This window comes from Callithrix jacchus, chromosome 1 (assembly GCF_049354715.1).
Source record: "Callithrix jacchus isolate 240 chromosome 1, calJac240_pri, whole genome shotgun sequence".
Lineage (NCBI taxonomy): Eukaryota > Metazoa > Chordata > Mammalia > Primates > Cebidae > Callithrix > Callithrix jacchus.
Window position 1 is genome coordinate 207,784,787 of NC_133502.1, and position 24,393 is coordinate 207,809,179.

The window sequence follows — 24,393 nt, forward strand, 5'->3', positions numbered from 1 at the left end:
AGTTTGGGCAAGGCTTGGCAGTGAGAGAATGAGGGTTGGGCTTGATGGGCTAGAGGATGTGAAGTTCCCCAGGGGAGGGGGACCCCCTGATGGCTGGGACCCCCATCTCTGATGGAGCAAGGCTTCTATGCCCAACTGAGGCTTGACACCAAGGACTGGCATCAAGGAAGTGGATTGCTGCAAACCTGGCATCCATGGGTCCACTTCCTCAATTGCTGTGCAGCTGGGAGGTAAGAGGAAGTGTGGGCCATAGGCTAGACCCAGAGAGCCTGGAGGAGGAGCCTCTGCCAGAGTGGAGAGAAGCAGGCCTGTGCTCTCCAAAGGCAGCTCCTGGGGACTCCCAGGACCGCAGGCTGAGACGAGGCACAGGGTGGCTGGAGGAAGTGAGAGGTGAACTCAGCCTGGGACCAGGTGGGCGAGACTCTCCACCTGCTCCCTGGGACCATCGCCCACCATGGCTGTGGCCCAGCAGCTGCGGGCCGAGAGGTGAGTGCCGGGGTGTGGCTGCCCCTGGGCCTTCTCACTGCTCTTGATAGGCCTTGGGGACAAAGGCTGGTCCTTCTGCAGCCCCTGACCAACAGGAGAGGCTGGGGTTGAGTCAGAACCCAAATACTCAGAAATGCAGCCTCTCAGAACTGCTTTAAGGAACCTCCGAGCTGTGGCTCACCATCCTCAGACACAAGTGAGAACACAGAGGCTCCAAGAGGGGGAGCAACTTGCCGACGGCCACACGAATGAGTGGGAGTGTCTGGAGAGGAACGCACTTGTCCCGGGTCCCAGGCTGGGGCCCTTTGCTCCACATGGTGATCAGCACTTTCCATCATCTGTGCAAACAGAATTCACAGAATCTGGCTTGTTCTTCCTCTATTCAGGGCTTGGCTCAAATGCCACCTCCTGCAAGAAGCCTTCCCTGACAGCCCCCACCTCACTGCTGTCTGATCCTTTGCCCTGTTTCCCTTTTCTGCCTAGTCCTTATATTCCTGGAATAATACAGGCTCATTTATTATTTTTTTCTTTAGCTGTGGCTCCCCCATGAGAAGCAAGCTCCATGAGAGGTTCTGTCTGCTCTGATCACTGCTGTGTCCCTAGAAGTTATCTCCTTCCTATTGCACACCAGGACCAAGGGCTCCATAAATGTTGCTGAATGAATGAATCCATGAATGAATGGATAGATGGATCTTTGAGGTGGAAAATGTCTTAGATTCTTCTAGTCCTAACTTGCCATTGTGCAGATGGGAAATCTGAGGCCCAGGCAGGATAAGAGACTTACTCAGCATTGCAGAGAGTGGCTGGCAGGGCTGGGGTGTGGACACAGCCTCACCAGGGTCTAGCCTCGTCTCTTGGCAAGCATCTCCAGAATTTTTCCTCCATAGTCAGGACTGCCCTAGGAGCTGCGAAGGCCTTGAAGTCACAGGGCCTGGCCCTGCACCCACTGGAATGGAACAGCAGGTGACTGCTGTGATTTATGTGGAGGCCACTTGGGGGTCATCAGAGACAGGCCAGGCTGGTGTAGGCCTAAGCAGGGAACCTGCGGGGTGGGTGGGGACACGGGCAGCAGAAACAAATGCTTGCAGGGAGTCCACACGGTCCTCCTGAGCTCAGAGCCGGGTACTAGAGCTGGGTAAGGCTGGCCAACATGAATTCCTTCCTCTCGGCACATTCTCCTGGGGGACCCAGCTGCCTGTAAACTCGAATCTTCCGGAAACAGAAGCAGGCTTGGACACTTCCTGCTTTCTGCGGTAAAAGGTTCAGGGAATGATGGCAAGAGCCAGTTGGCAGGCCTGTGTGTGCCCTCTCCCCTGCTCCCTGTCCCCTTTCAGCCACCTTGGCCCTCAGAGGGGTGTGGGACTGCCTTTCACAAGGCCTTGAGTCAGGCACTGGGGGCATGGGGGCTCCCTGTACCTCAAAGGCCTCATCTGAGAGCAAGCCTGGATTATTCTGGAAAGTACAAGGAGAGGGTGCAGGTTTGCACAGCAGGACTTTCTAGAACCCCAAGGCGAGACTTCCGGGGATGGAGAGTGCTGCCACAGGGGTGGCAAGTTCGGTTCCAACAGACATGTTTTGAGCACCTACTCTGTGCCGGGTGCCACAAAACCTGCCCTGTCTGCCCTCGAAGGATTCTTCCAACTTCAGCCTCCCTGAGGACAGGCTCCAAAGTGGACCGTTCATGAACGGCACTAGTGTGTCTTGAGCCAGAATGTCCCAGCCCAGCAGGGCCTGGGTGGCGTCCCTGTGGGGGGCGGGGGCGGCTACTCCAGGGAACTTCCAGTTGGGTTTGCTGCTCTTCTTGCCTGCCCCGCAGGCAGCCAGGCCATTCTTACACTGCCCATCCAAACACGGCATAAATGCAGACGGGGGTAGTGGCTGCGTATTGCACCTACCATATGCCGCGCTCTGTTCTGGGCACTGGGATGTAGGGTGAGCAGGGTCCCTGCCCTGGTGGGGATTTTAGGGCTATGTTTGTTACAGGTGAGACTGCGTGACCACCCGGAGACATAAGTACTTCTCTTGTCCCCATTTTACAGAGGAGGGAAGGAGCTGGAGCACAGGGAGGAATCTTCCTGAGGCGGCTTGGTCTTCTTGTCCCCAGGGCTGTTCCTGTACCTCGAGCATCTGCCAGAGTGTGTCCTGCTTGACCCCCTCCTCGGCCCTGGCCAGCCCAGGAAAAACTCGAGGTCCCTCTGCGAGGCATCGAGGTGCCTCTTGAGCGGGTCCTGCCTGTCTCTCCAGCTGTTCTCTCACCATGTTCCACCTCCCCGCTCTGTGCTCCAGCCATGCTCAGCTCCCTGCGGTTCCCTGAACGTGCCCTTCTTGGATGGCTGTGGCCTTTGCACCTGCAGCTCCCCCTGCCTAAAAGACCTTTCCTGCTGTCCCATGACCAACTCCTCTTTGCTTTTCCTGGCTGACCACTGGTGCTGCTTCTTCCGGGAAGCCCTCCTTGACCACTCTCAGCCCAAGGATGCCCTCTGACACTGCATGAGGCTCCATAGTACAAGCTCCTGCTCCCAAATGTCTCCTGCCTGCTGCATGACCGACTCTTTGAGGGAATATAGTAATGGCCAGGCTCCTGTGCTTTGCCTTCTCAACACTGTGCCCGTTTGAATTTTGTCATTATTTGTTTAGTGTTCACCGTCCCCTTCCCTTCTCCTTGGAGCTGTGAGCTCTGAGAAGCCCATATGTCCTAATGGGCTTAGAACAGTGTCTGGCCCACAGGCAGTGCCACATACAGGTTCGCTAAAATTATAATTATTTTAGATGGGGACACAGGCTGAGAAGGGCTGGGATTTTTTTTTAAGTTCACACAGCAAGTTGCCGGGAAGTTCAGAGAGTGGGGCAGTGTGGCGGGGTTTGGTAGCAAAATTCTGGAGCCAGACTGCTTGGGCCCCGATCCCAGCTTCCCAACTTACTTGGGCTAATTCTCGCTGTGCCTCAGTCTCCCAATCTGCAAAGGTGACACTGTCTTAGAAGAGCTCCTGGTGCCCTCAGGAAATAGGTAGCTGGCGTTCTTATTACCCAACTTGCCTGCTGCCCTGCTCAGGGCTGTTTCTCCCCTTCAGGTTCCTTCCTGCCCCCCACCCCCCACCATCATACTGCAGAGGAAATTACCCAGGACAAGCACAGCCTCAGGGGAGAAAGTGGAGGAGGAAGCTTCTCCCAAGAGTATCACCACGGGGGCATGTGTGGAGAGTGGGGCTGGGAGAGGGAATTTCCACTACCCGCCCACTGCCACCCTGAGTCACCTCCGGGTGCAGCATCCTGAGTTCTGATGCAGCCTCAGATCCCAGGTCATGTGGGTCCAGCATGCACTGGGAATAGGGTGTGTAGACTCCTGAGGTCCCAGCCAGCTCTGGGGCCTTGGTCTTGGCAGCCCCTGCAATCCCGCCTGCCCCACATTTCCCAATTGCTGCACCAGAAGAATCACAATTGCTTCTTGTTTCCTTGCCTGTCTGCAAGTGTCTGGATCCAGTGACCTCAGCAACCCCTGGCTGTTCCTCCTTCCTCTCCTTGGCAGTCTGTTTTCCCCTTTCTGTCCCTCTCAGTCCCCTCCTCTGTTCCCTGATAGCTCTTCACTGAGTCAGGAGCGGGCGTCTTACCCACAAGCCACGTGTTTTAGAGACGGAGTTTCCCTCTTGCTGCCCAGGCTGCAGTGCAATGGTGCGATCTCGGCTCACTGCAATCTTTGCCTCTCAGGTTCAAGTGATTCTTCTGCCTCAGTCTCCCAAGTAGCTGGGATTACAGGCATGCACCACCATGCCTGGCTAATTTTGTATTTTAGTAGAGATGGGGTTTCTCCATGTTGGTCACGCTGGTCTTGAACTCCTGACCTCAGGTGATCTGCCTGCCTCAGTTTCCCAAAGTGTGGGGATTACAGGCATGAGCCACCACGCCCAGCCCAGCAGGTTCTTTGTATCTGGCCCCTTTTAGCCAAGACCCCATGCTGAGATCCTGAGCTACACAGCAGGCCTCTCAAATTAGCAAACCCCAAACTGAGTCCATCAACCCTGATCCCCGCTGCCATCCTGGCCAGAAGTGTGGGTGTCACTCTTGACACTGCCTTTTCTTTCACCTCCACATCCAAATAATTCCCAACCTCTCCTGGTTATAACTTAGGAACAACAAGAAATTGGTAATGTGTCTGTTGAAAATTCATTAGGCTGCAGGGAATGGGGACACAGATGATGGTTTAAACAAACAGGGATTTATTTGGTTACATAACAAGAAGTCCACTTTGGGAGGTCAGGAGTTTGAGACCAACCTGGCCAACATGGCAAAGCCCCGTCTCCACTAAAAATACAAAATTAGCCAGGTGTGGGGGCACATGCCTGGAATCCCAGTTACCTGGGAGGCTGAGGCAGGAGAATCACTTGAACCTGGAAGGCGGAGGTTGCAGTGAGATGAGATTGCACCATTGCTCTCCAGCCTGGGAACAGAGCAAGACTCTGTCACACACACACACACAAAATAAAAACACACAAAAATGTTCAGAGCTAAGCCCTAGTTGGTTCTACAGGCCAGTGACGTCAGGACTAGTAGCCCAGAGATTCCTTTGGCCCTTCTCGTGTCTTGCTGCATGCAGACAACATAGCTGCTCTAGGTCCAGATGTCACACTTGCTTCAAGACTGCCTTCAAAGGGGAAGCCCGTGCTGACCTTGTCCCTCCCTTGCAATCAGAGAAGCAAACACTCTGGAGAAGCCCCTCCACCAGGCTTGCTCTTAGATCTCATTGGCCAGAACTGGTCACATGGTTGCTCCTAGCTGCAAAGGAGGCTGGGAAACAGGAGCTGGATGGTGATGCTTGGCTCAGACCCATCATGATCTATCACCTTGGGGCTAGGCACATGGCCTCTCTAAACAAAACCGTTACTTGGCTGGCCAGGAGGAAGCAGGGGATACAGCAAATGCTCAGTGTCCACCAAGGGTGGTGGCCTTTGTGTCTATCTCCCCCCGTCCCTGCTGTCTGGCTCAGGTGTACACAATCTCTCAGACCACTGCAGGGCCTCCCAGTGCTGCTCTCTCCCCTAAGTCTCTGCCATTCTTTTCTCCCCACACGCCTGCCTGAGCTGGCCCCTAAAGCCAACATTGTATTGTGTTTTATTTTCTTTCTTTCTTCTTTTTTTTTTTTCTGAGGTGGAGTCTGGCTCTGTCACCCAGGCTGTGGTACAGTGGCATGATCTTGGCTCACTGCAACTTCTGCCTCCTCTTTAAAGCCATTCTCCTGACTCAGCCTCCTGAGTAGCTGGGATTACAGACACCCACCACCATGCCTAGCTAATTTTTTGGTATTTTTAGTAGAGATGATGTTTCGCCATGTTGACCAGGCAAAACTCCTGATCTCAAGTGATCCTTCTACCTCAGCCTCCCAAAACGCTGGGATTATAGGCATGAGCCACCACACCTGGCCTATGTTTTACTTTCTTTCAAAGCCCTGTGTGGCTCCCCATTGCTACAGAAGTTCCCTGCTTGGCCCCTGGGACCCTCAGACTGGCCTCAACTGCCCATTCAGTCTCAGATCACACTGGCCTCAGCCACACAGATCGGGGTCCACTCCACAGGTCATGCTGCTCTCACTGCCTGGAAGACCCTCCCCAATTTCCACCTGGCAGATGCCTCTTCTACCCTCTAGACCTGCTCACATGTCACCTCCTTTGTGAGGATTTCCCCAGCCTGGGCACAATGAGGCAGTCTCTCTGTGGGGCTCCCATAGCACTCTACCCAGGGCACGTGTTGACTTTGTTTACCCCTGTGACCCAGGGCCTAGGACCGGGCCTGGTATGGAGATATTTGATGCCTTGCTCCAGGACGAATCTGTGCAGTTGACAACGGTGTATTAGACTAAAATTTGGCTGTTGCTATATGGCTGCCAGCGTCCCATCCCGACGCCCAATGTGGCTGCCAGCGTTCCATCCTGACACTCAAGGCCTGGGCTGTCTTGCTATCTCCCTATTCCCAGGGTCAGTGGCTGGACCTGGCCAGGGAAGGGGTTCTGAGAGACCAGTGTGGGATCCACATCATCGGTTCACTTTGCATTCTACCTCATACCCGGTGAGCCCACAAAACACACCAGGGTGATAACCAGGATTTCTTTTCCTCTGCTTCGCACAGCGACTTTGAACAGCTTCCGGATGACGTTGCCATCTCAGCCAACATCGCCGACGTCGAGGAGAAGAGAGGCTTCACCAGCTACTTCGTAAGAGACATTCCAGGTCCTTCACCCGACAACCTCTGAACTTCCATTCAGCTGACCTCTGAGCCTCCAACTCTCTGATCTCTTAACTTCTGTCTCAGTGCTGCTCAACAGGACCTATTTTGCCCATTTGCCATTACCCTGGGAGATTCTGATTATTGCATCTTGGGGCAGGTCTAGTTCATATCTAGTGGGTAGAATCTAGGATGCTGCTAAACACCCCACTGTGCCCAGGACAGCCCTGTCCCCGGTAAAGAACTATCCTGCCCCAGCGTGGCATGAAGGTTGAGAAACCCTGATCTTGTCCTTTGACCGCTGAACCTCCGCCTGGAGAGTCGGGGGTGAGGGGCTTTAGTGTTGCCCCCACAACACCCCGTCATATGCAGACACAGATGGAGGGGGCACCCTGTGCCTGCAGCACAGCTAGTGGTGGGTCCACTCTGCACTGTGACCTTCAAGGGGTGGCTCCTCATTTCTTGGGCCTGAGTGTGGGTGTGGCCTTTTTCCAAGGGCTCTTGTCTCTCTACTAATGGGTCTCACTTCCTCAACTTTTTCCAGCTTTTTTTTCTTTTTTTAGCAAAGCTCACCTACTTCTAGGGCACCAGCCTTTTGACTTGACAGGGGTCTCCGCCTCCAGAAATCCTTCTGCATCCTTATCCTCATCATCTTCCCCTACCCCCACCTTCTCCTCTTTTCCCCTCCACCTCCTTTTAGCTTCTGTTCCTAGCCTCTGAGCCCTCCCCCAACTCCTCTCCTCCCCAGGTTTTCGTCATCGAGGTGAAGACGAAAGGAGGATCCAAGTACCTCATCTACCGCCGCTACCGCCAGTTCTATGCTTTGCAGAGCAAGCTGGAGGAGCGGTTCGGGCGGGAGAGCAAGAGCAGTGCCCTGGCCTGTACCCTGCCCACGCTCCCAGGTAGGCGCCACTCCCATGCTGCTGCTGCTCTCCTTCCTTCCAGGGCCCCAACACTGTCCTGCGATTTTATCTCAACCTCATGTGAAAACTGTTCATGTAATTTACAGCCCTGCCCCCAGCAGTCATGAGCTGCCGGCCCTCCCCGCACAGCTCCCCTGCCTCTGGCTGTGGCTTCCACCCCAAGCCCTCCAGCCTCACAGCCACAGAGCTCTGATGATCTTGGTGGCCACCCACTCCTGCTGTTTATTACCAGGAGGACACAGTCTGGAGCACATCAGCACCCAGCCTCCCTTCCTCGGAGACGGGAATCCCCGAGACTGGCCCCTAAACACACCTCCCGGCCTGCCCTCAACTTCCTCCCAGGAGACCAGCCCTCTGACTTCATGGTCTTGGCTTCCAGCATCCCTGTGGCTCTCCTTACTCCCGTGTCCTGCCAGGAAGCTGGGCAGGATCATGCCTCTGCTTGCAAAGAGTCCCCTCGCCCCCTGGCCTCCCATTCCTTCCTCCCCGGCTGTGTCTTAACGTGCACCTTGGACAGCGCCACACCCTTAGCTGCTCAGTGCCTGCCCCTAGGAGGAGGGAACCCTATCATGAGTGGGTTACATGGGGGTGTCTCAGCAGCGCCCTCCATCCCCTGCAGGCCAGAGAGAGGGAAACCATTGTCTCCCTTCCCCAAGCTCAGGGACCCTTCGCCAAGCTCCACCCCTGCCTCCAGCTTGTGTTCTCTGTCTCTCTGTCTCTCACTCTGACTCAGCCTATGACCCTGCTCCTCCTCATCCAGCACCACCAAGGAACTCGAAGCTCCCCCAGGAGTCTTCCTGCTCTAAACCAGCCGCCCCTCTCAAACTCCATCACTTTCCCTCCTCTCTCTTTTGGGGGTCTCCACTGACAATCCCATTTTCCTTGCTATCTGAGGATAGTCCTGGAGATCCAGGCAGGTTGGGGAGCCTGCAGGAACACAGCCTTTGGGGAGGCAGGTGTCTGGTGGGAGCACAACATTCTGGAGCTCATGCACCTGTCTTTGGTTCTGATCCTGATATTCATCTTCCCCTTGATATACCACAACTCCCTCTACTAAGAGTCTCCACAGCCTCACCCCCCTTCTGTCTTTAAACAATTCTGAGCCCTGAAACAGCATTCTTACAACAAGCCTCCCTGAGCCTCCATGTCCCCAGGATCCCCAAATAGCTCTTTCTTCTTCCTTTGGCAATCAATTCATGCACTGTCTCACCTTGGCATTGCCATCCTCTCCTTAACCCCTCAGATTGGCTTAGCTCTGTCCACTGCACTGAAATTCCTCTCAGTGTGGTGGGCCATGACCCATCACTTCTGGCTTCCGTGGACAGTGCCAAGCCTCATCTTCATGCCCCCACTCCTCTGTTAAGCTTTCTCCACCCTCCCAAGGCACCAGTGTCTCCCAATCCCCTTCCCATCTTACTGGCGACTCCTTCGGCATCTCTGTTACAGAATCCACCTTCTCTGCCGCTCCTTGGAAGGTGGGCGTCCTCTGAAGGGACATCCTCTGTCCCCTGCCTTGTCTTCTCATTCCAAACACTCACCCTGGCAAACTGACCCATGTCTGGGACTTTAATTGTTGCCTTCTTACTCCTAACTCCCAAATGTCTAGCTCTAGCCCAGACCCTCCTACTGCCACCAGCACCAGCACCAGCACCTGGACACCAGGAGCCAGGCAGGTTTCAGGCTTGCTTCCTCCTGGGGGTTCTCTAGGTGAAATGGTTCCACCAGTGCACTCGCCTGGAGGCCCCAGGAGGAGACATTTGTCTCTCAGTCTCCCGTCATGTTTCCTTTTTTTTCCCAGAACATTCTGCCTTGAGCTTGAGGAAATATTAATTCATCTGGGCATGATTCTAGGCCCATGGTTCTTAACCTTGGTGGCGCGTGGAAGTGCCTGAGAGATGGAAAGAATCCTGGCTCCCGAGTCCCACCCCCAGAGATTCTGATTTAGTTGCCCTGGGGCAAGTGCTACATAGTGAGATATTTACAAACGCCTTGGGTAGCTTGAATGTGCAGCCAGGGTTGCCACTGTCCTGGGTGAGGGGAGAACGGCTGTGAGACAAGCAGACGAAAATCCTGCTTTCTTGGAACTAAGAGTCGGGTGCATGAGAGAGAGAGAGAGAGAGAGAGAGGGAGAGAGAGAGAGTGAGTGTGTGTGTGTGTGTGCGTGTGTGTGTGCGCGCGTGTGTGTGTGTGCGTGTGTGTGTGTGTGTGTGTGTTTGGATGGCAGGCAGTAAACAACAATAAAAAATAAAACAAGAAAAATATCAGCTGGTGGAAGCACAGCTCACAGGAGGAAAGCTGGAAGGGGAGGGGTGCCAGGAAAGGTAACAGGGAAGAATGCCGAGCCGTCGGGAAGGGGCTCTGGCCGGGATTTCTGAGCCCTGGGGCCATGTTGGGCCAGGATCCTAGGACAGCTCTTTGCTTCTTCTCAGCCAAAGTCTACGTGGGTGTGAAACAGGAGATCGCCGAGATGCGGATCCCTGCCCTCAACGCCTACATGAAGGTACCAGTGGGCCTTGCCACCTTGGCACATGGGAGGGCATGGAGTGTTGGTGGGGGAGCCCAAGTACCATCCCTGGGTGTGGCTTTGGGAACTGGGGCTGGCTCTCTGGCTCCGATGGCCCCATCTTCAATCCCTAAAGGCCTGGCCTGGGGAGAAAAACAGGATGGGTTTTTCTGTTAGGCTTCCAGGGACAGGCGCCGGAGCAATAGAGAAGGCACGGAGCCACACTTGGAACTGACAGGTCTTCGTTTAGTGCTCCAAGCCCACAGGTGAAAGTCTGTGCCAGGTGTTAAAATACAAAGGTGAATTCCATCCAGTGCCTGCCCCTGAGGTACCCACTGTTTCATGGGAATGCCAACAGGTGGATCATGAGATCACACGGAGGGATATGTGTGCCTCCATCCTGGGGTCATGGCCAAGCAGGCCACTGGTTGCCCCTATAGCATCTTTGTGCAAACTAGAGAAAGCCTTCTCTGGTCCAACACGCCCCTTCACCTGAGCATGGGCTGGATTTTAGCTACACTCATGAGTCTTGGTTGGGCGCCCTTGTGTATTCTCAGACCTGCAAACTCTGCCTCTCGATGAGATAACAGCATAGAAGAAGGAGCTTCTTAAAGGCAGAGGCCAAGGTGGTCAGGAAAGGACTTCCACCAGCCAGAGCCATCTAGGAAAGGGGCAGTGCTCCTCATGAGGTGGCTGTGAGTGCTCCATCACTAGAGGCCTGATTGCGACCTCAGGAAGCTGGCAAGGGAAGCCCTCCTCTCAGCCCAGGGGCATCCTCAGGGCTGAAGAGCACTAGTCTCTTTAGTCTTGGCTCTGCCATGGACTGGCTGGGTGATTTGGGGTGAGTTGCCTATCCTCTCTAGACCTTGGTTTTCACACCTGTGAAATGGGGCAGTGCTCTCTAGTATCACAGGAGTAAAGTTGGGATCTGTTAGGAACAGGATGAGAAAGTGCTTTGCAAACTGTGAACCTGCTTCCGGAATGTGAGAGATCTTTGACTCTTGGTGGTGGAAGGGAGCAGATGGAGGGCAGAGGAGGTGGGAGGAATGAGGAGAGAGCAGGTAACTGCAGGAATCCTGGCTCTGAGCAGGGAAGAGGGAGGGAGGGAAGCTGGGTGGGTTCTAGCACTGGTGGTGTCTCCCCTCAAAGGGGCATGTGACAACTGCTCCTTCAGGGTGGCTGAGGCTCTACCCTCCTCCCGCTGGGCTAGAATGAGGGAGTAGGCTCTAGAGGGACGGAGGGAAGGAGGAAGAGAAGGTAGGAGGCGAGGATGGGGAACTGGGGCTCCTCATTCCATACCTGGTCTTAGCAACCAGCAGCCCAGAGGATCTGTCTCTGCCTATTTGTGTCTGATTGGGTTCCTGAGATCAGTCAGTGCAGGAATCTTTGTCGTGGCAACCCCATCCTGTGCTTGTATACCCTCAGAGATGGGGAGCTCACTACCACTCTGCCCTGTCCCAGGCTGCTTGTCCTATTGTTGGGCAGCTATGAGAAAAGCCCCCAACTATCTGTAGGTCCTACCCACTGTTCTCACCCCACCCTCATGAAGAATGTGAATCTTGTGCTAATGACAATTGCCTGAAACTGTGTGAAGACTTTTGACTGGCAACCAGGAGGCTCTTGATGCACATTTATAGATAAATGAATAATCTTATTTACTCCCCTCAATCACTTGTTAGTTAGATGCCAGAGAAGTGAAGTCAGCGTGGCAGAGAAGTTAAGTAGGTGCGATGGGATTTGAACTCACATCTCGGTGACTCCAGGGTTTAAGCTCTTACTGTGCCTCACTGTAATGAAACTGGCAGTAACAATGATGATGTCTCACTCCGGTGGGCACCTGTTATATGCCTGGCGTTGTTCTCAGGTTGTGCATGTGTTTACCCATTTAATTCTCACACAGCCCCGCGAAGGAGAGGCTATTATTCCCCATTTTATTAATGACCATTTATTTTGCCCTAAGCCACCCAGTTGGTGACAGGCAGAGCTGGGATTCGATCCCAGGAGCCCCTGACTCCTTAAACATCTTCTAGGCTGTCCCCATATAACAGCCTTTTCTGGACTCTGCATTCCCAGTTCATCTGGGACAAAGTTCGCCAACCCCACTTCATCCTGCTGTCCCCGTGGGATTCTCTGCAGGGCTCTGGGTGCCTCTGGAGTTTCAGCACCCAAAGCCAACCTTATGTCCCCAGACCTGTGTGCTTGGAGCTTGGTGAGATGACCCCGCCAGGCTCTGGGTGCTCACAGCCTCACAGCTTCTAAGTCTTTGCATCATGGTGGTGTAACCAGCTTGGATGGAACAAGGACACTGGGGCCCAAGTCCCGGTCCTGTCCCATAGCTCTGCTCTCCTGGCCAGGTGCTTTCCCTCTCCAAGCCTCAGTTTCTCCAACTATGATATGAGATTAAAATATCAGGAAGCATTTTGTAGGCTATAATGTTACCAACTCTTGTCTCACCTTGAGCTGTGGGGTAGCCTTTAATGGCAGATGGCTCTAGGTGCCCCAGCTCTGTCCCTTGCTAGGTTGTGTGGCCTTGGGCAGATCCCTTCACCTGTCTAATCTTAACTCACAGGATGTTATGAGATGGGGCGAGGACACACATATGACATCCACCTGGTAAAGTCACCGCCAGGTCATGTTGCCTGTCATCACCATTATTGCTGTTTCCGGAGAACTTTAAGTCTTTTCTGAATGGACTCCTCTCAAGCCCATGGTCCCTCTCCTGACCTTGGACCCAGGAGCAGAACTTGTGAATTGTTACCTTCAGCATGTTGAGTTTTCTTTTTTTTTAACAATACATTTCTGTTATGAGGCATCATGCATTAGTAAAGAGAGGAGGGCTAAGGTCAGGGCTTGGGGATGGGACATCTGGGCTGAGGGGTCTCGATCTTTCTGCTGACTACCCCACCGGTCCTACTGTTTCACCCACACAGAACCTGCTCGGCCTGCCAGTCTGGGTGCTGATGGATGAGGACGTCCGGATCTTCTTTTACCAGTCACCCTATGACGCGGAGCAGGTGCCCCAGGCACTCCGCCGGCTCCGCCCACGCACCCGGAAAGTGTAAGTGACCAGCCCCTGGGCTCCCACGTGGCCAGAGCCCTGGGCCCCTGCTGGGAAAGCATCTCTTTTCCCTAAAAGGAGAGAAGAAAAATACAGATCAACCCTATCCCTGGGTTTGATTTGGTTTATTAGAAAGTCACGCTCAGGCTTGGAGGGATAGAGGGTGTGTGCCTTTCACTGTGATAATAAGGACTGGAGGAGAAGGCCTGGGATACTGACTCCAGAGAGTTTGGTGCAATCACTGGGGTGGCCCAGAAGCTCTGGGTGCCTGGAAAGAGTTGGGGGCAGAGAGGATGGAGTGCCGCTCCATCCACAAACATTCCCTGACCGTCTCTAGGAATGCCTTCTCCCTGGTGTGTTGTAGCTCCGTGGGGCCAGCTGTGGCTCTGGTTGTATCACGCTGGCCTCCAGGGCACACTGCTGCTCTATTATTCCAAAAAGCCCAACCCTCCTACCAAAAATTCAAGCCACTCATAGACCGTTGGGCTTCCGAGGCCCAGGTCACTGCTACTAAGAATTCTGGGAAAGCAGGATGGAGCTCTTGAGCTCCCCACCAGCTTCTCCCTCCATGTTCTCCCACCAGTGTCTCCAAGGGTCCTCTCCATGCCTGGCATCTCCTCTGTGCATACAGGCAGGTGTGTCTTAATTCCAGCTGTGCCACGTGGCAGCCACAGGCTCCCAGAGCAAGGCCCTTTACCTCTCCAAGCCTTGGTTTCCTCAGCTGAAATATTAGAACAGTCACATTTACATTGGAGCTTGGTTGTAGGGAGCAGAAAAATGGACAAAAGTGAAAGGCACAGAATGAGCGTGTAGCTGCCTCCCCGCCTGCTTTCTGAGCCTGGCTTCCTGATCCGTAAAGAACAATCCCACCTCCAAAGCGATTGTGAGGATTTGGGGACAAGTTGCTGGCCCGGAGGAGCAACTGCAGCCGCACTGCAGCATCTTCTCTCTCCCCTGCCTGCCCCACTCCTGGCAAGGGGCTCCTCTGGACACAGAAGCAGGAAGCTGGGCTCTGAGGGAATCACAAGGCTGACAAGCCCCTCTTCTCTCTCCGCAGCAAGAGCGTGTCTTCACAAGGCAACAGCATTGACCGCCTGGCAGCTCCAAGAGCAGAGGTACCCTCACTGGCCAGGCTCTCACCCTGCAGGCATCAGCCTTGGCCCACCTGCCACCACTGGGCCTCTCCTGCTGGCACTGCTATGTGTCTGGGACAGTGCTGGGCACCGGGAGGAAGGAAGGGGCTACAGCCGCATCCTCTGCCACTGAGGGTCCCCAAGCTGAGGGGAGGGAAATGTGACCAGCATGAAGAGCTAGAGAACACTTCCATCCAGACGCTCATCTGGCCAGTTTGCCTGGACCTCCTCTGAGTCGGCCCTGCCTTAGGCACGGAAGCCGCAGAGATGACTCAGACAAGGCACAGCCCTCGATGAAGTCTGGGGACCAGCGTGGGTGCTTAGTCCAGAGAGTTCGAACCCTTCCCTGTGTGCTCAGCCCACAGTGAAGCCTGGGGACCAGTTTGGGTGCTTAGTCCAGAGAGTTCGAACCCTTCCCTGTGTGCCCAGCCCACGATGAAGCCTGGGGACCAGTTTGGGTGCTTAGTCCAGAGAGTTCGAACCCTTCCCTGTGTGCCCACCCCCACCAGGTCTGGAAGAAGCACCAATCCTGGAGTCAGGGAGACCTGGGTTCAAATCCCAGCTCCTCCCTTAAAAAATGGGGTGGCTTCAGACAAGTCGCTTATTCTCCCTGAGCCTCAGTTTCAGTATCTGTAAAATGGGACACTAAAGTATGTAAGGCACTTCTATAGGAACTCAGTGGGTGAGCGTTTTCTCCCTCTTTCCTTACTGCACGCTTCCCCTAGGCCCTATTTGACTTCACTGGAAACAGCAAACTGGAGCTGAATTTCAAAGCTGGAGATGTGATCTTCCTCCTCAGTCGGATCAACAAAGACTGGCTGGAGGTGAGTTTGGAAGTGAGAATAGAGGTGGGGATGGAGGTGAAGATGGAGGCGAGGATGGAGGTGAAGATGGAGGCGAGGATGGAGGTGAAGATGGAGGTGAGGATGGAGGTGAAGATAGAGGCGAGGATGGAGGTTAAGATGGAGGCGAGGATGGAGGTGAAGATGGAGGCGAGGATGGAGGTGAAGATGGAGGCGAGGATGGAGGTGAAGATGGAGGCGAGGATGGAGGTGAAGATGGAGGCGAGGATGGAGGTGAGGATGGAGGCGAGGATGGAGGTGAAGATGGAGGCGAGGATGGAGGTGAAGATGGAGGCGAGGATGGAGGCGAGGATGGAGGTGAAGATAGAGGCGAGGATGGAGGTTAAGATGGAGGCGAGGATGGAGGTGAAGATGGAGGCGAGGATGGAGGTGAAGATGGAGGCGAGGATGGAGGTGAAGATGGAGGCGAGGATGGAGGTGAGGATGGAGGCGAGGATGGAGGTGAGGATGGAGGCGAGGATGGAGGTGAGGATGGAGGCGAGGATGGAGGTGAGGATGGAGGCGAGGATGGAGGTGAAGATGGAGGCGAGGATGGAGGTGAAGATGGAGGCGAGGATGGAGGTGAAGATGGAGGCGAGGATGGAGGTGAAGATGGAGGCGAGGATGGAGGTGAAGATGGAGGCGAGGATGCAGGTGAAGATGGAGGCGAGGATGGAGGTGAAGATGGAGGCGAGGATGGAGGTGAAGATGGAGGCGAGGATGGAGGTGAAGATGGAGGCGAGGATGGAGGTGAAGATGGAGGCGAGGATGGAGGTGAAGATGGAGGTGAGGATGGAGGTGAAGATGGAGGTGAGGATGGAGGTGAAGATGGAGGCGAGGATGGAGGTGAAGATGGAGGTGAGGATGGAGGTGAAGATAGAGGCGAGGATGGAGGTGAAGATGGAGGTGAGGATGGAGGCAAGGATAGAAGTGAGATTGGAGGTGAGGATGGAGGTGAGATTAGAGCTGAAGATGAAGGTGAGGGTGGAGGTGAGGGTGGAGGTGAGGATGGAGGTGAAGATGGAGGCGAAGATAGAGGCGAGGATGGAGGTGAAGATGGAGGTGAGGATGGAGGTGAAGATGGAGGCGAGGATGGAGGTGAAGATGGAGGTGAGGATGGAGGTGAAGATGGAGGTGAGGATGTAGGTGAAGATGGAGGTGAGGGTGGAGGTGAGGATGGAGGCAAGGATGGAGGTGAAGATAGAGGCGAGGATGGAGGTGAAGATGGAGGTGAGGATGGAGGTGAAGATGGAGGTGAGGGTGGAGGTGAGGATGGAGGCGAGGGTGGAGGTGAAGATAGAGGCGAGGATGGAGGTGAAATGGAGGTGAGGATGGAGGTGAAGATGGAGGTGAGGATGGAGGTGAAGATGGAGGTGAGGATGGAGGTGAAGATGGAGGTGAGGATGGAGGTGAAGATGGAGGTGAGGATGGAGGTGAAGATGGAGGTAAGGGTGGAGGTGAGGATGGAGGCGAGGGTGGAGGTGAGGATAGAGGCGAGGATGGAGGTGAAGATGGAGGTGAGGATGGAGGTGAAGATGGAGGTGAGGATGGAGGTGAAGATGGAGGTGAGGATGGAGGTGAAGATGGAGGTGAGGATGGAGGTGAAGATGGAGGTGAGGATGGAGGTGAAGATGGAGGTGAGGATGGAGGTGAAGATGGAGGTGAGGATGGAGGTGAAGATGGAGGTAAGGGTGGAGGTGAGGATGGAGGCGAGGGTGGAGGTGAGGATAGAGGCGAGGATGGAGGTGAAGATGGAGGTGAGGATGGAGGTGAAGATGGAGGTGAGGATGGAGGTGAAGATGGAGGTGAGGATGGAGGTGAAGATGGAGGTGAGGATGGAGGTGAAGATGGAGGTGAGGATGGAGGTGAAGATGGAGGTGAGGATGGAGGTGAAGATGGAGGTGAGGATGGAGGTGAAGATGGAGGTGAGGATGGAGGCAAGGATAGAAGTGAGATTGGAGGTGAGGATGGAGGTGAGATTAGAGCTGAAGATGAAGGTGAGGGTGGAGGTGAGGATGGAGGTGAGATTGACAGTGAGGGTGGAGGTGAGGATTGAGGTGAGATTGAAGGTGAGGGTGGAGGTGAGATTGGAGGTGATTATTAGAAGTGAAGATGGAGGTGAGATTAGTGGTGAGATTAGAGGTAAACAATGGAGGTTAGGATGGAGGTGAGGAAGTGAGTTTGTTTGCAGGTAAGGATGGAGGTGAGATTAGAGATGAGGTTGGAGGTGAGGTTGGAGGTGAGAATGAAGGTAAGGATAGGCTAAGATTAGAGGCGAGGCTGGAGGTGACGCTGCTTCAGGCATTGGTGGGGACAGAGACTGAGGATGGTACCAGAAGGCCTCAGGGAAGAGGTACCATCTGAGGATAGTCCTGGAGATCCAGGCAGGTTGGGGAGCCTGCAGGAACACAGCCTGTGGGAAGGCAGGTGTCTGGTGGGAGCAGAACATTCTGGAGCTCATGCACCTGTCTTTGGTTCTGACCCTGAAAAACTGGGTTGCTTAGAGCAAGTAAGTTAACCTACTGAGTTTAGTTTCTTGGTCTGCAACATGCGTCTCAGCTGGGCCGCTACTGCCACTGGGGCCAGATGATCCCTTGTGGGGTTGTCCTGAGCACTGCCGGGTGTTCAGCAACATCCCTGGCCTCTCCACTAGATGCCAGCAGCACTGCTGAGTTGCAACAATCAATTAGCTCTCCAGACATTCGCTCCTGGGGGGTGAAATCGCAACCACTTGCATAATATGGGACAACAGTACCTACCCTGCCCGCGGCAATGAAAGCTGCTGGTGAAGAGCGTGAACTCAGAGCCAGCCCGTTTGGCTCATTTCCTAGCTCTGTTTTTCACTAGCTTTGTGGACCTGTGGAAACTTACTCAACTTTTGTGGTTTCCTTTTCTGTAAATGTTTCTTCATCGGGTTCCTGGAAGGGGTAAAGGAGGTGATAGATGTTCAGGGCTTGCCCCAGAGCCTGGATGCATGGCGCCTGGCCAGGCACTAGGGTCCTTAGGAGACTTAAATGAAACTTAGAAGCCAGGGCCTTTCCCGGTCACTGCTTTGTCCCAGTAATGCCCACAGAAGGGCTCCGTTCTGACTCAGTGAATGGAGGAAGGAAGTGGCTGTGTTTGACCTTCGCCTGGGGCAGGCTTTGTGTTAGGTCCTGTCTTTAGACTTACTGCTCTTGTGGGGAGTGTCTGAAGAAGGTTCTGGGACAGGTCCAGAGGCAGGGTCAGCCCCCGGGGGTGCCAGGACCTTTAAAAGTTGAATTGGGTCCCTGGAGAGGAGCTAGCAGTGGCCACTAGTTTCGCCAGTTCAGCAGTCTCCATTTTAGCCTATTTGTAGATTTGTCTCAGGACCTCAGGGCTCTTCGCGTTGCCTGAAGGGCATCTCTGGGTCACTTTCCAGAAATCGAAAACACGTGTCACCTTCCTGTTTTCTGGAAAGTCCTACTTATCAGTATGCTGGCTAACTCCTGGCCTTAGGCTGAAGGAAGGGCAGAGGGGACCACTTTGAGCCTTGGTTAATATGTTTGTCAAACGGCATGTGAAGAATCCATATTCCATAGGGTCGCTGTGAAGATGAACAGAACACGTGCACAAAGGCCAGGCAGTGGCCGGGTCTGGGTCTGCTTTCTGGCTACTTGGTCTAGAGGAGGGGCACAGTTGTATCTGCTGAATGAATGAGTGAGTGGATCAGCAGCAGCCCCTTTCCCACCTATCATCCTCTTCTTCCTCTGTTCTAGTTCCCTCCCTAACACCTACTGCTACCTGACTCACTGGATAGGTCACTGTTCACAGGTGGGCATGACCTGTCATTCCTCATCATACTGGAAACTCCACTGGGGCAAGGAGTTTTTTTTGAGACACAATTTTGCTCTTGTTGCCCAGGCTGAAGTGCAATGACACGATCTTGGCTGACTGCAACCTCCACCCACCGGGTTCAAGTGATTCTCCTGTCTCAGCCTCCCAAGTAGCTGGGATTACAGGCATGCGCCACCACACCCAGCTAATTTTTGTATTTTTAGTAGAGATGGGGTTTCACCATGTTGGTCAGGCTGGTCTCAAACTCCTGACCTCAGGTGATCCACCCACTTCGGCCTCCAAAGTGCTGGGATAATAGGCGTGAACCGCGGCACCCGGCCCAAGGACTTTTATCTGTTTTCAGAGCCCAGAGCCTGTCACGTGACTGGTTCTCAAGCATTCTTTGTTGAATGAATGAGTTCAATAAAAGCAGCTTTCCATATAAATTCAGATTCTGACATATTGTAAAACCCAAATATAACTCTTCTTAGAAGTGACGGCTCAACGAACTTCCTTGCTTTCTCTCCTCCCTCTACGGAAGACCCGGACCTTGCCTGCCTTTCCCCATCATTAGAACAGGCCGTGGCTCTGCTCTCCTCTTGCCAACTGGTCATCCCTTCCCTTCCTCTGCAGGGCACTGTCCGGGGAACCACAGGAATCTTCCCTCTGTCCTTCGTGAAGATCCTGAAAGACTTCCCTGAGGAGGACGACCCCACCAACTGGCTGCGCTGTTACTACTATGAAGACACCGTCAGCACCATCAAGTCTGTGGCCCGGAGGGAGGGGCCTGTCCGGCCTTGCTGCCATCCCTACCACCACCACCCCTCATATCACCTTCCCATGGGTCCCTCTCCCACTCCAAAGCCCGCAGTGGCTCCCAGATGAGCCACAACACTGTAACAAGACATCAACATTCAGGATAGCTTGGCCAGCCTCATTACCATTTCCCCACCCTATACCTCACTTCCATCCTGATGCCTCCTTACCCCAACCTGTCACCCCCGCAGGGACATCGCGGTGGAGGAAGATCTTAGCAGCACTCCACTATTCAAAGACCTGCTGGAGCTCATGAGGTAAGGGGCTGGGAACGGGGCTGGGGATTCAGACTCTCTGGAGAAGGGAAAGCAGGGAGAAATGTCAAGCATTCGTATGAAGGTTCGGTGGGTTTTGCATGTACTTTGCCTTCTCATTTTAGCTGCAGCTCAGCCTGCAGGTTAGGGAGCATCTCCCCACTTTAGAGATGAGCTGAGAAGCTGCAGAGAGTTTGGGGGACTTGGTTAAGCTCACACAGGTTGTGAATTTAAATCTGGGTCTGCAGCTGGAGCTAAGTCTCTCTGGCTAAAAGCCTGAACTTGAACCATCCACCATTAGGGACTCACCACCTCTCCAGGTCTAGGACATTGTTAGATATTCTTTTATAAAATGGTAATCTCATCGTGACATTTCTGACCTTAAAAGTTCTTCCAACTCATTATATAAAAAAAGAAATGTCAGAAATCATGCTGGAAAGGTACAAAGAAGTGAAATCACCTCCTAGTTTTACCCCCTCATGACGTGACGTGCACTCAGGTTTCTTCCGTACTTACACCCCCACAGACACATGCACACGCAAAGGTTACTTCGGCTGCGCAGAACCTTTCTGCGGCTGCATCATTAATGCGGCCTCGCCCTTTGCTGGTCTCTCAGGGTTTCTTCTACTTTTTTTAACTACTCTAAACAACGTTGTACAGACCATCTTCATTCACCTATTCAATGACTTATCTGATTATTTCCTTGTAATTATTTTCAAGAAGTGGAATTGGGGATGAAAGCGTTTGCAAGTCTCCCAGGCTTCTGCCCCACACTGTCAAATTACTGTAGAAAGCTCAGATCAGTTTCTAGGTGCTCCAGCCAAGGAGAAGAATGAGCATCTTCCCGCAGCCATGCCAGACAGTTCCTGTCCTTACAAGATTCTCCTCAATAGCCTCACGCAGGCATCTCCCTGAGGCTTTATACAGCCCTACTCTGTGCCCAGCCAAGCTCACTCTTCATCATAACAACTCCTAAGCCTTTAGCACATTTATACACAAACATTTCAGGCTGTGCCACTAATTTCCAGTGAAACTCTCCATTTTTTTTCTTTTTCTTTTTTTTTTGAAACAGAGTCTTACTCTGTTGCCCAGGCTGGAATGCAGTGGTGCGATCTCGGCTCACTGCAACCTCTGTCTCCCAGGTTCAAGTGATTCTCCTGCCTCAGCCTCCTGAGTAGCTGGGACTACAGGTGTGTGCTACCACGCCCAGCTAATTTTTGTATTTTTAGTAGAGACAGGGTTTCACCATGTTGGCCAGGCTGATCTCGAACTCCTGACCTCAGATGATCCCCCCTCCTTGACTTCCCAAAGTGTTGGGATTACAGGCATGAGCCACTGTACCCATCCTCTTCTCCCGTTTAGGCCTCAATATCCCCATCTGTACAATGGGAGGTTGGATTACTTGGGTGATACAGGCTTGTATCAGGCTCTGGTCTTTTCTAACTCCTGGATTCAGGACATAAAATTCTTTTTACCCCTCTTCCTATTCCTCCCCTACACTTAGGCCCTTTGATTAACCCTGACCATTCCCGTGCAGGCGGGAGTTCCAGAGGGAGGACATCGCCTTGAATTACCGGGACGCGGAGGGGGATCTGGTTCGGCTGCTGTCGGATGATGACGTGGCACTCATGGTGCGGCAGGCTGGCAGCCTCCCCTCCCAGAAGCGCCTCTTCCCCTGGAAGCTGCACATCACGCAGAAGGACAACTACAGGGTCTACAACACGATGCCCTGAGCTGACGCTGTCCCTGGAGCAGTGAGGGGTCACCAGCAAGAGCCTTCAACCCTCAGAGGAGATTAGGACCAGGAAAACCTGGGAGGATGGGGCAGACTTCTCGTCTCTGAGGCAAATGGACCTGTGGGGCTTGCATTCTGTCTCTTTCTACTCTTTACATTTGATTTAAATAAACCATTCCATCTCAAAGGGGCAGGCTAAGGGACAGAGTAGGTCTTTCATGGGGAGTAAGTACCATTTCATGAGCATCCACGGGGTGGGGCATTTATATCCAGCAGGAGTCCTGGCTCTGAGACCCCCATCCCACCACCCCATTTTCTTGCTCTGTCCCTGTGTGGGGGCAAACCTGAGGGTCCCCAAGCCACACCCCTTCTCCCTCCCACTGCTCCCCTTTTCCTGGGATTTGCCACCTGCCCCACAGAAGTGATCTGCTCTGGGTACCCTCTGGGGTCACACCCATGCCAAGTCCTCAGCTGTGTGATGAGGGCCAGGAGCTCTACTCTGCCTTCCTGTATCTGCTGCTTTGTGGGGCAGGGAGGCAGGTCTCAGGGTTACTTGTCTCCACTATAAGTAGGGACTGGGGAAGGACTCTGGTCTCATCCAAAAGGAGGGGGACACAAAGCGACGGGATAGCATTCTTTAAGCTGAATCGCCTTCTATCCTAATCTGCCAAAAATTACACAGGTGGCATTCCCAGAATGATGGTGTGAGGAGCTTGGTGGACCCTCTCCCCAGGGAAACAGCAGTTTAACTGATGAGAAATACTTTAAATCAACTATTTAAAGTCTCTAGAAATTGTTCTAAGGGCACTGAGCACATGGAGATCATTACATCTCAGTAAGAACAGCGTCGGTGGCATTTGAGACACACGTGTTCCCATCCCCCACCCCCAGCCCCATGTGATGGAAACTCCACACCAGATCCTCTGCTCATGGATGCAGCTAGGAAGATGGGCTCCCTCATCCCACAGCTCCTAACCTTCCGCACTTTCACCCCAGGAGGAATAGGCTGCCAGAATCTCTTCTCTCTGCAGCTCTGTGCTGTTGAAGCACTATTCCAGGTCATCGCCGCAGAGAGGACTGAGTTTCCTGCGGTCCCCATACAAAGTACCACAAAATTGAGCTTAAGCAGCAGAATCGCTTGTCTCACATTTCTGAATGCCAGGTGTCCACAGGGCCATGCTCCCTATGAAATCCGTAGGGAAATCCTTCCTGCCTTTTCTTAGCTTCTGGTGGTTTGCCGGCAACGTTCGGTGCTCCTGAGCTTGTAGATGTATCGCTGTGTCTTCTCACGGCGTTCTCCCTGTGTGCATTTATACTGTCTTCCCTCTGTACATCTGTTGATGCATCCAAATTCCCCCTTGTATAAGGACTCAAGTCATGTTGGACTAGGGCCCATCCTAATGATCTCATTTTACCTCGATTACCTGTAGAAACCTCCTGTTTCTAAATAAGGCCACATTCTGGAGTACCAGGGGTTAGGACTTCGTGTGTGTGTGTGTGTGTGTGTGTGTGTGTGTGTGTGTGTTTCTTTCTTTATTTTTAGTTTTTTAGACATAGTCTCATTCTCTCACCAGGCTGGAGTGCAGTGGCATGATCATGGCTCACTGCAGCCTCTTCCTCCTGGGTTCAAGCGATTCTCCTGTCCCAGCCTCCTGAGTAGCTGGGACTACAGGCGCGTACCACCACATCCAGCTAATTTTTGTATTTTTAATAGAGACGCGGTTTCACCATGTTAGCCAAGATGGTCTTGATCTCCTGACCTTGTGATCCGCCCACCTCAGCCTCCCAAAGTGCTAGGATTACAGGCGTGAGCCACTCTCAGGAGTGACTGGAGAAAGAAATGCTGGGCTATCAGTTCCTGACTGAACATGGCGCAAAGTTGAACCCTGAGCTGTGAGAGATGTTTCCAAACCACATTCACAGCCAAAAGTAAAGGGTGAAACCAATTAATTAAGGGGGCTTAAGCACGACTTTTCACCAATAAGTGGTTTAGACTCAAGTACAACCTCTAGAAAGCCAGGATAAGAGAAAAAAAAAAAAAACCGAGAGGAAGAAACATGTCATTTTTAATTTCAACATAACACTTCAACCCATGACACTCCCTTTACCCACTCAGCTCCCACCACTGGGGCAGGGGCTCTGCAACAGGCGTAGCAGGCCAGGAATGCTAGACCTTAACTCCCTTGCAGGGCAGGTGCCATGCTGAGAGGGGCAACCTGAGATCAAGGGATACCATCCTCCACTCCAGTGCCCACTCGCGGAAGGGATATCCCTCCCAGAGAAGCAGGCTGCTTTGCCTATCCCCAGCTCTAGTGCCGTGGTGCAGAGGTTCTTCCCAGGGAGAGTCAGGACTTCAGGATGGAGAATTCCACAGCTTTTCCTGAGGGGACTAACTCTATTTGGAAAGAATCCTGAAAAATTTGACAAAAATAATGGAAGTCTTGATGGCCAGTAATTGAGGAAGGACCAGATACTAATGGCATCAAGTGAAATATAAGCCCAGAAATTTCACAGAGAACCAGGTAAAGAAATAACCAAGAAGCCGGTCGTGGTGGCTCATGCCTGTAATCCCAGCACTTTGGGAGGCCGAGGCGGGCGGATCACCTGAGGTCGGGAGTTTGAGACTAGCCCGACC

The 24,393-nt window shown here is 53.3% G+C and overlaps 1 protein-coding gene across 2 annotated transcripts; it reads left to right on the plus strand.

Annotated features, from left to right (window-relative positions):
- Positions 1-262: 262 nt before the first annotated feature.
- NCF4 (neutrophil cytosolic factor 4) lies at positions 263-21,949 on the plus strand. Of its 2 annotated transcripts, none has more exons than XM_002743738.6 (10): positions 263-486; positions 6,604-6,688; positions 7,448-7,601; positions 10,052-10,122; positions 13,056-13,183; positions 14,241-14,298; positions 15,042-15,140; positions 19,587-19,717; positions 19,961-20,026; positions 21,561-21,949. In XM_002743738.6, the coding sequence occupies exons 1-10, from the start codon at positions 455-457 to the stop codon at positions 21,754-21,756; spliced, it is 1,020 nt and encodes a 339-aa protein (XP_002743784.6). In that variant the 5' UTR covers positions 263-454; the 3' UTR covers positions 21,757-21,949. The 2 variants fall into 2 exon arrangements, with proteins under 2 accessions (XP_002743784.6, XP_017818964.4); XM_017963475.4 differs by having other exon boundaries at positions 21,528-21,664.
- Positions 21,950-24,393: the final 2,444 nt, after the last annotated feature.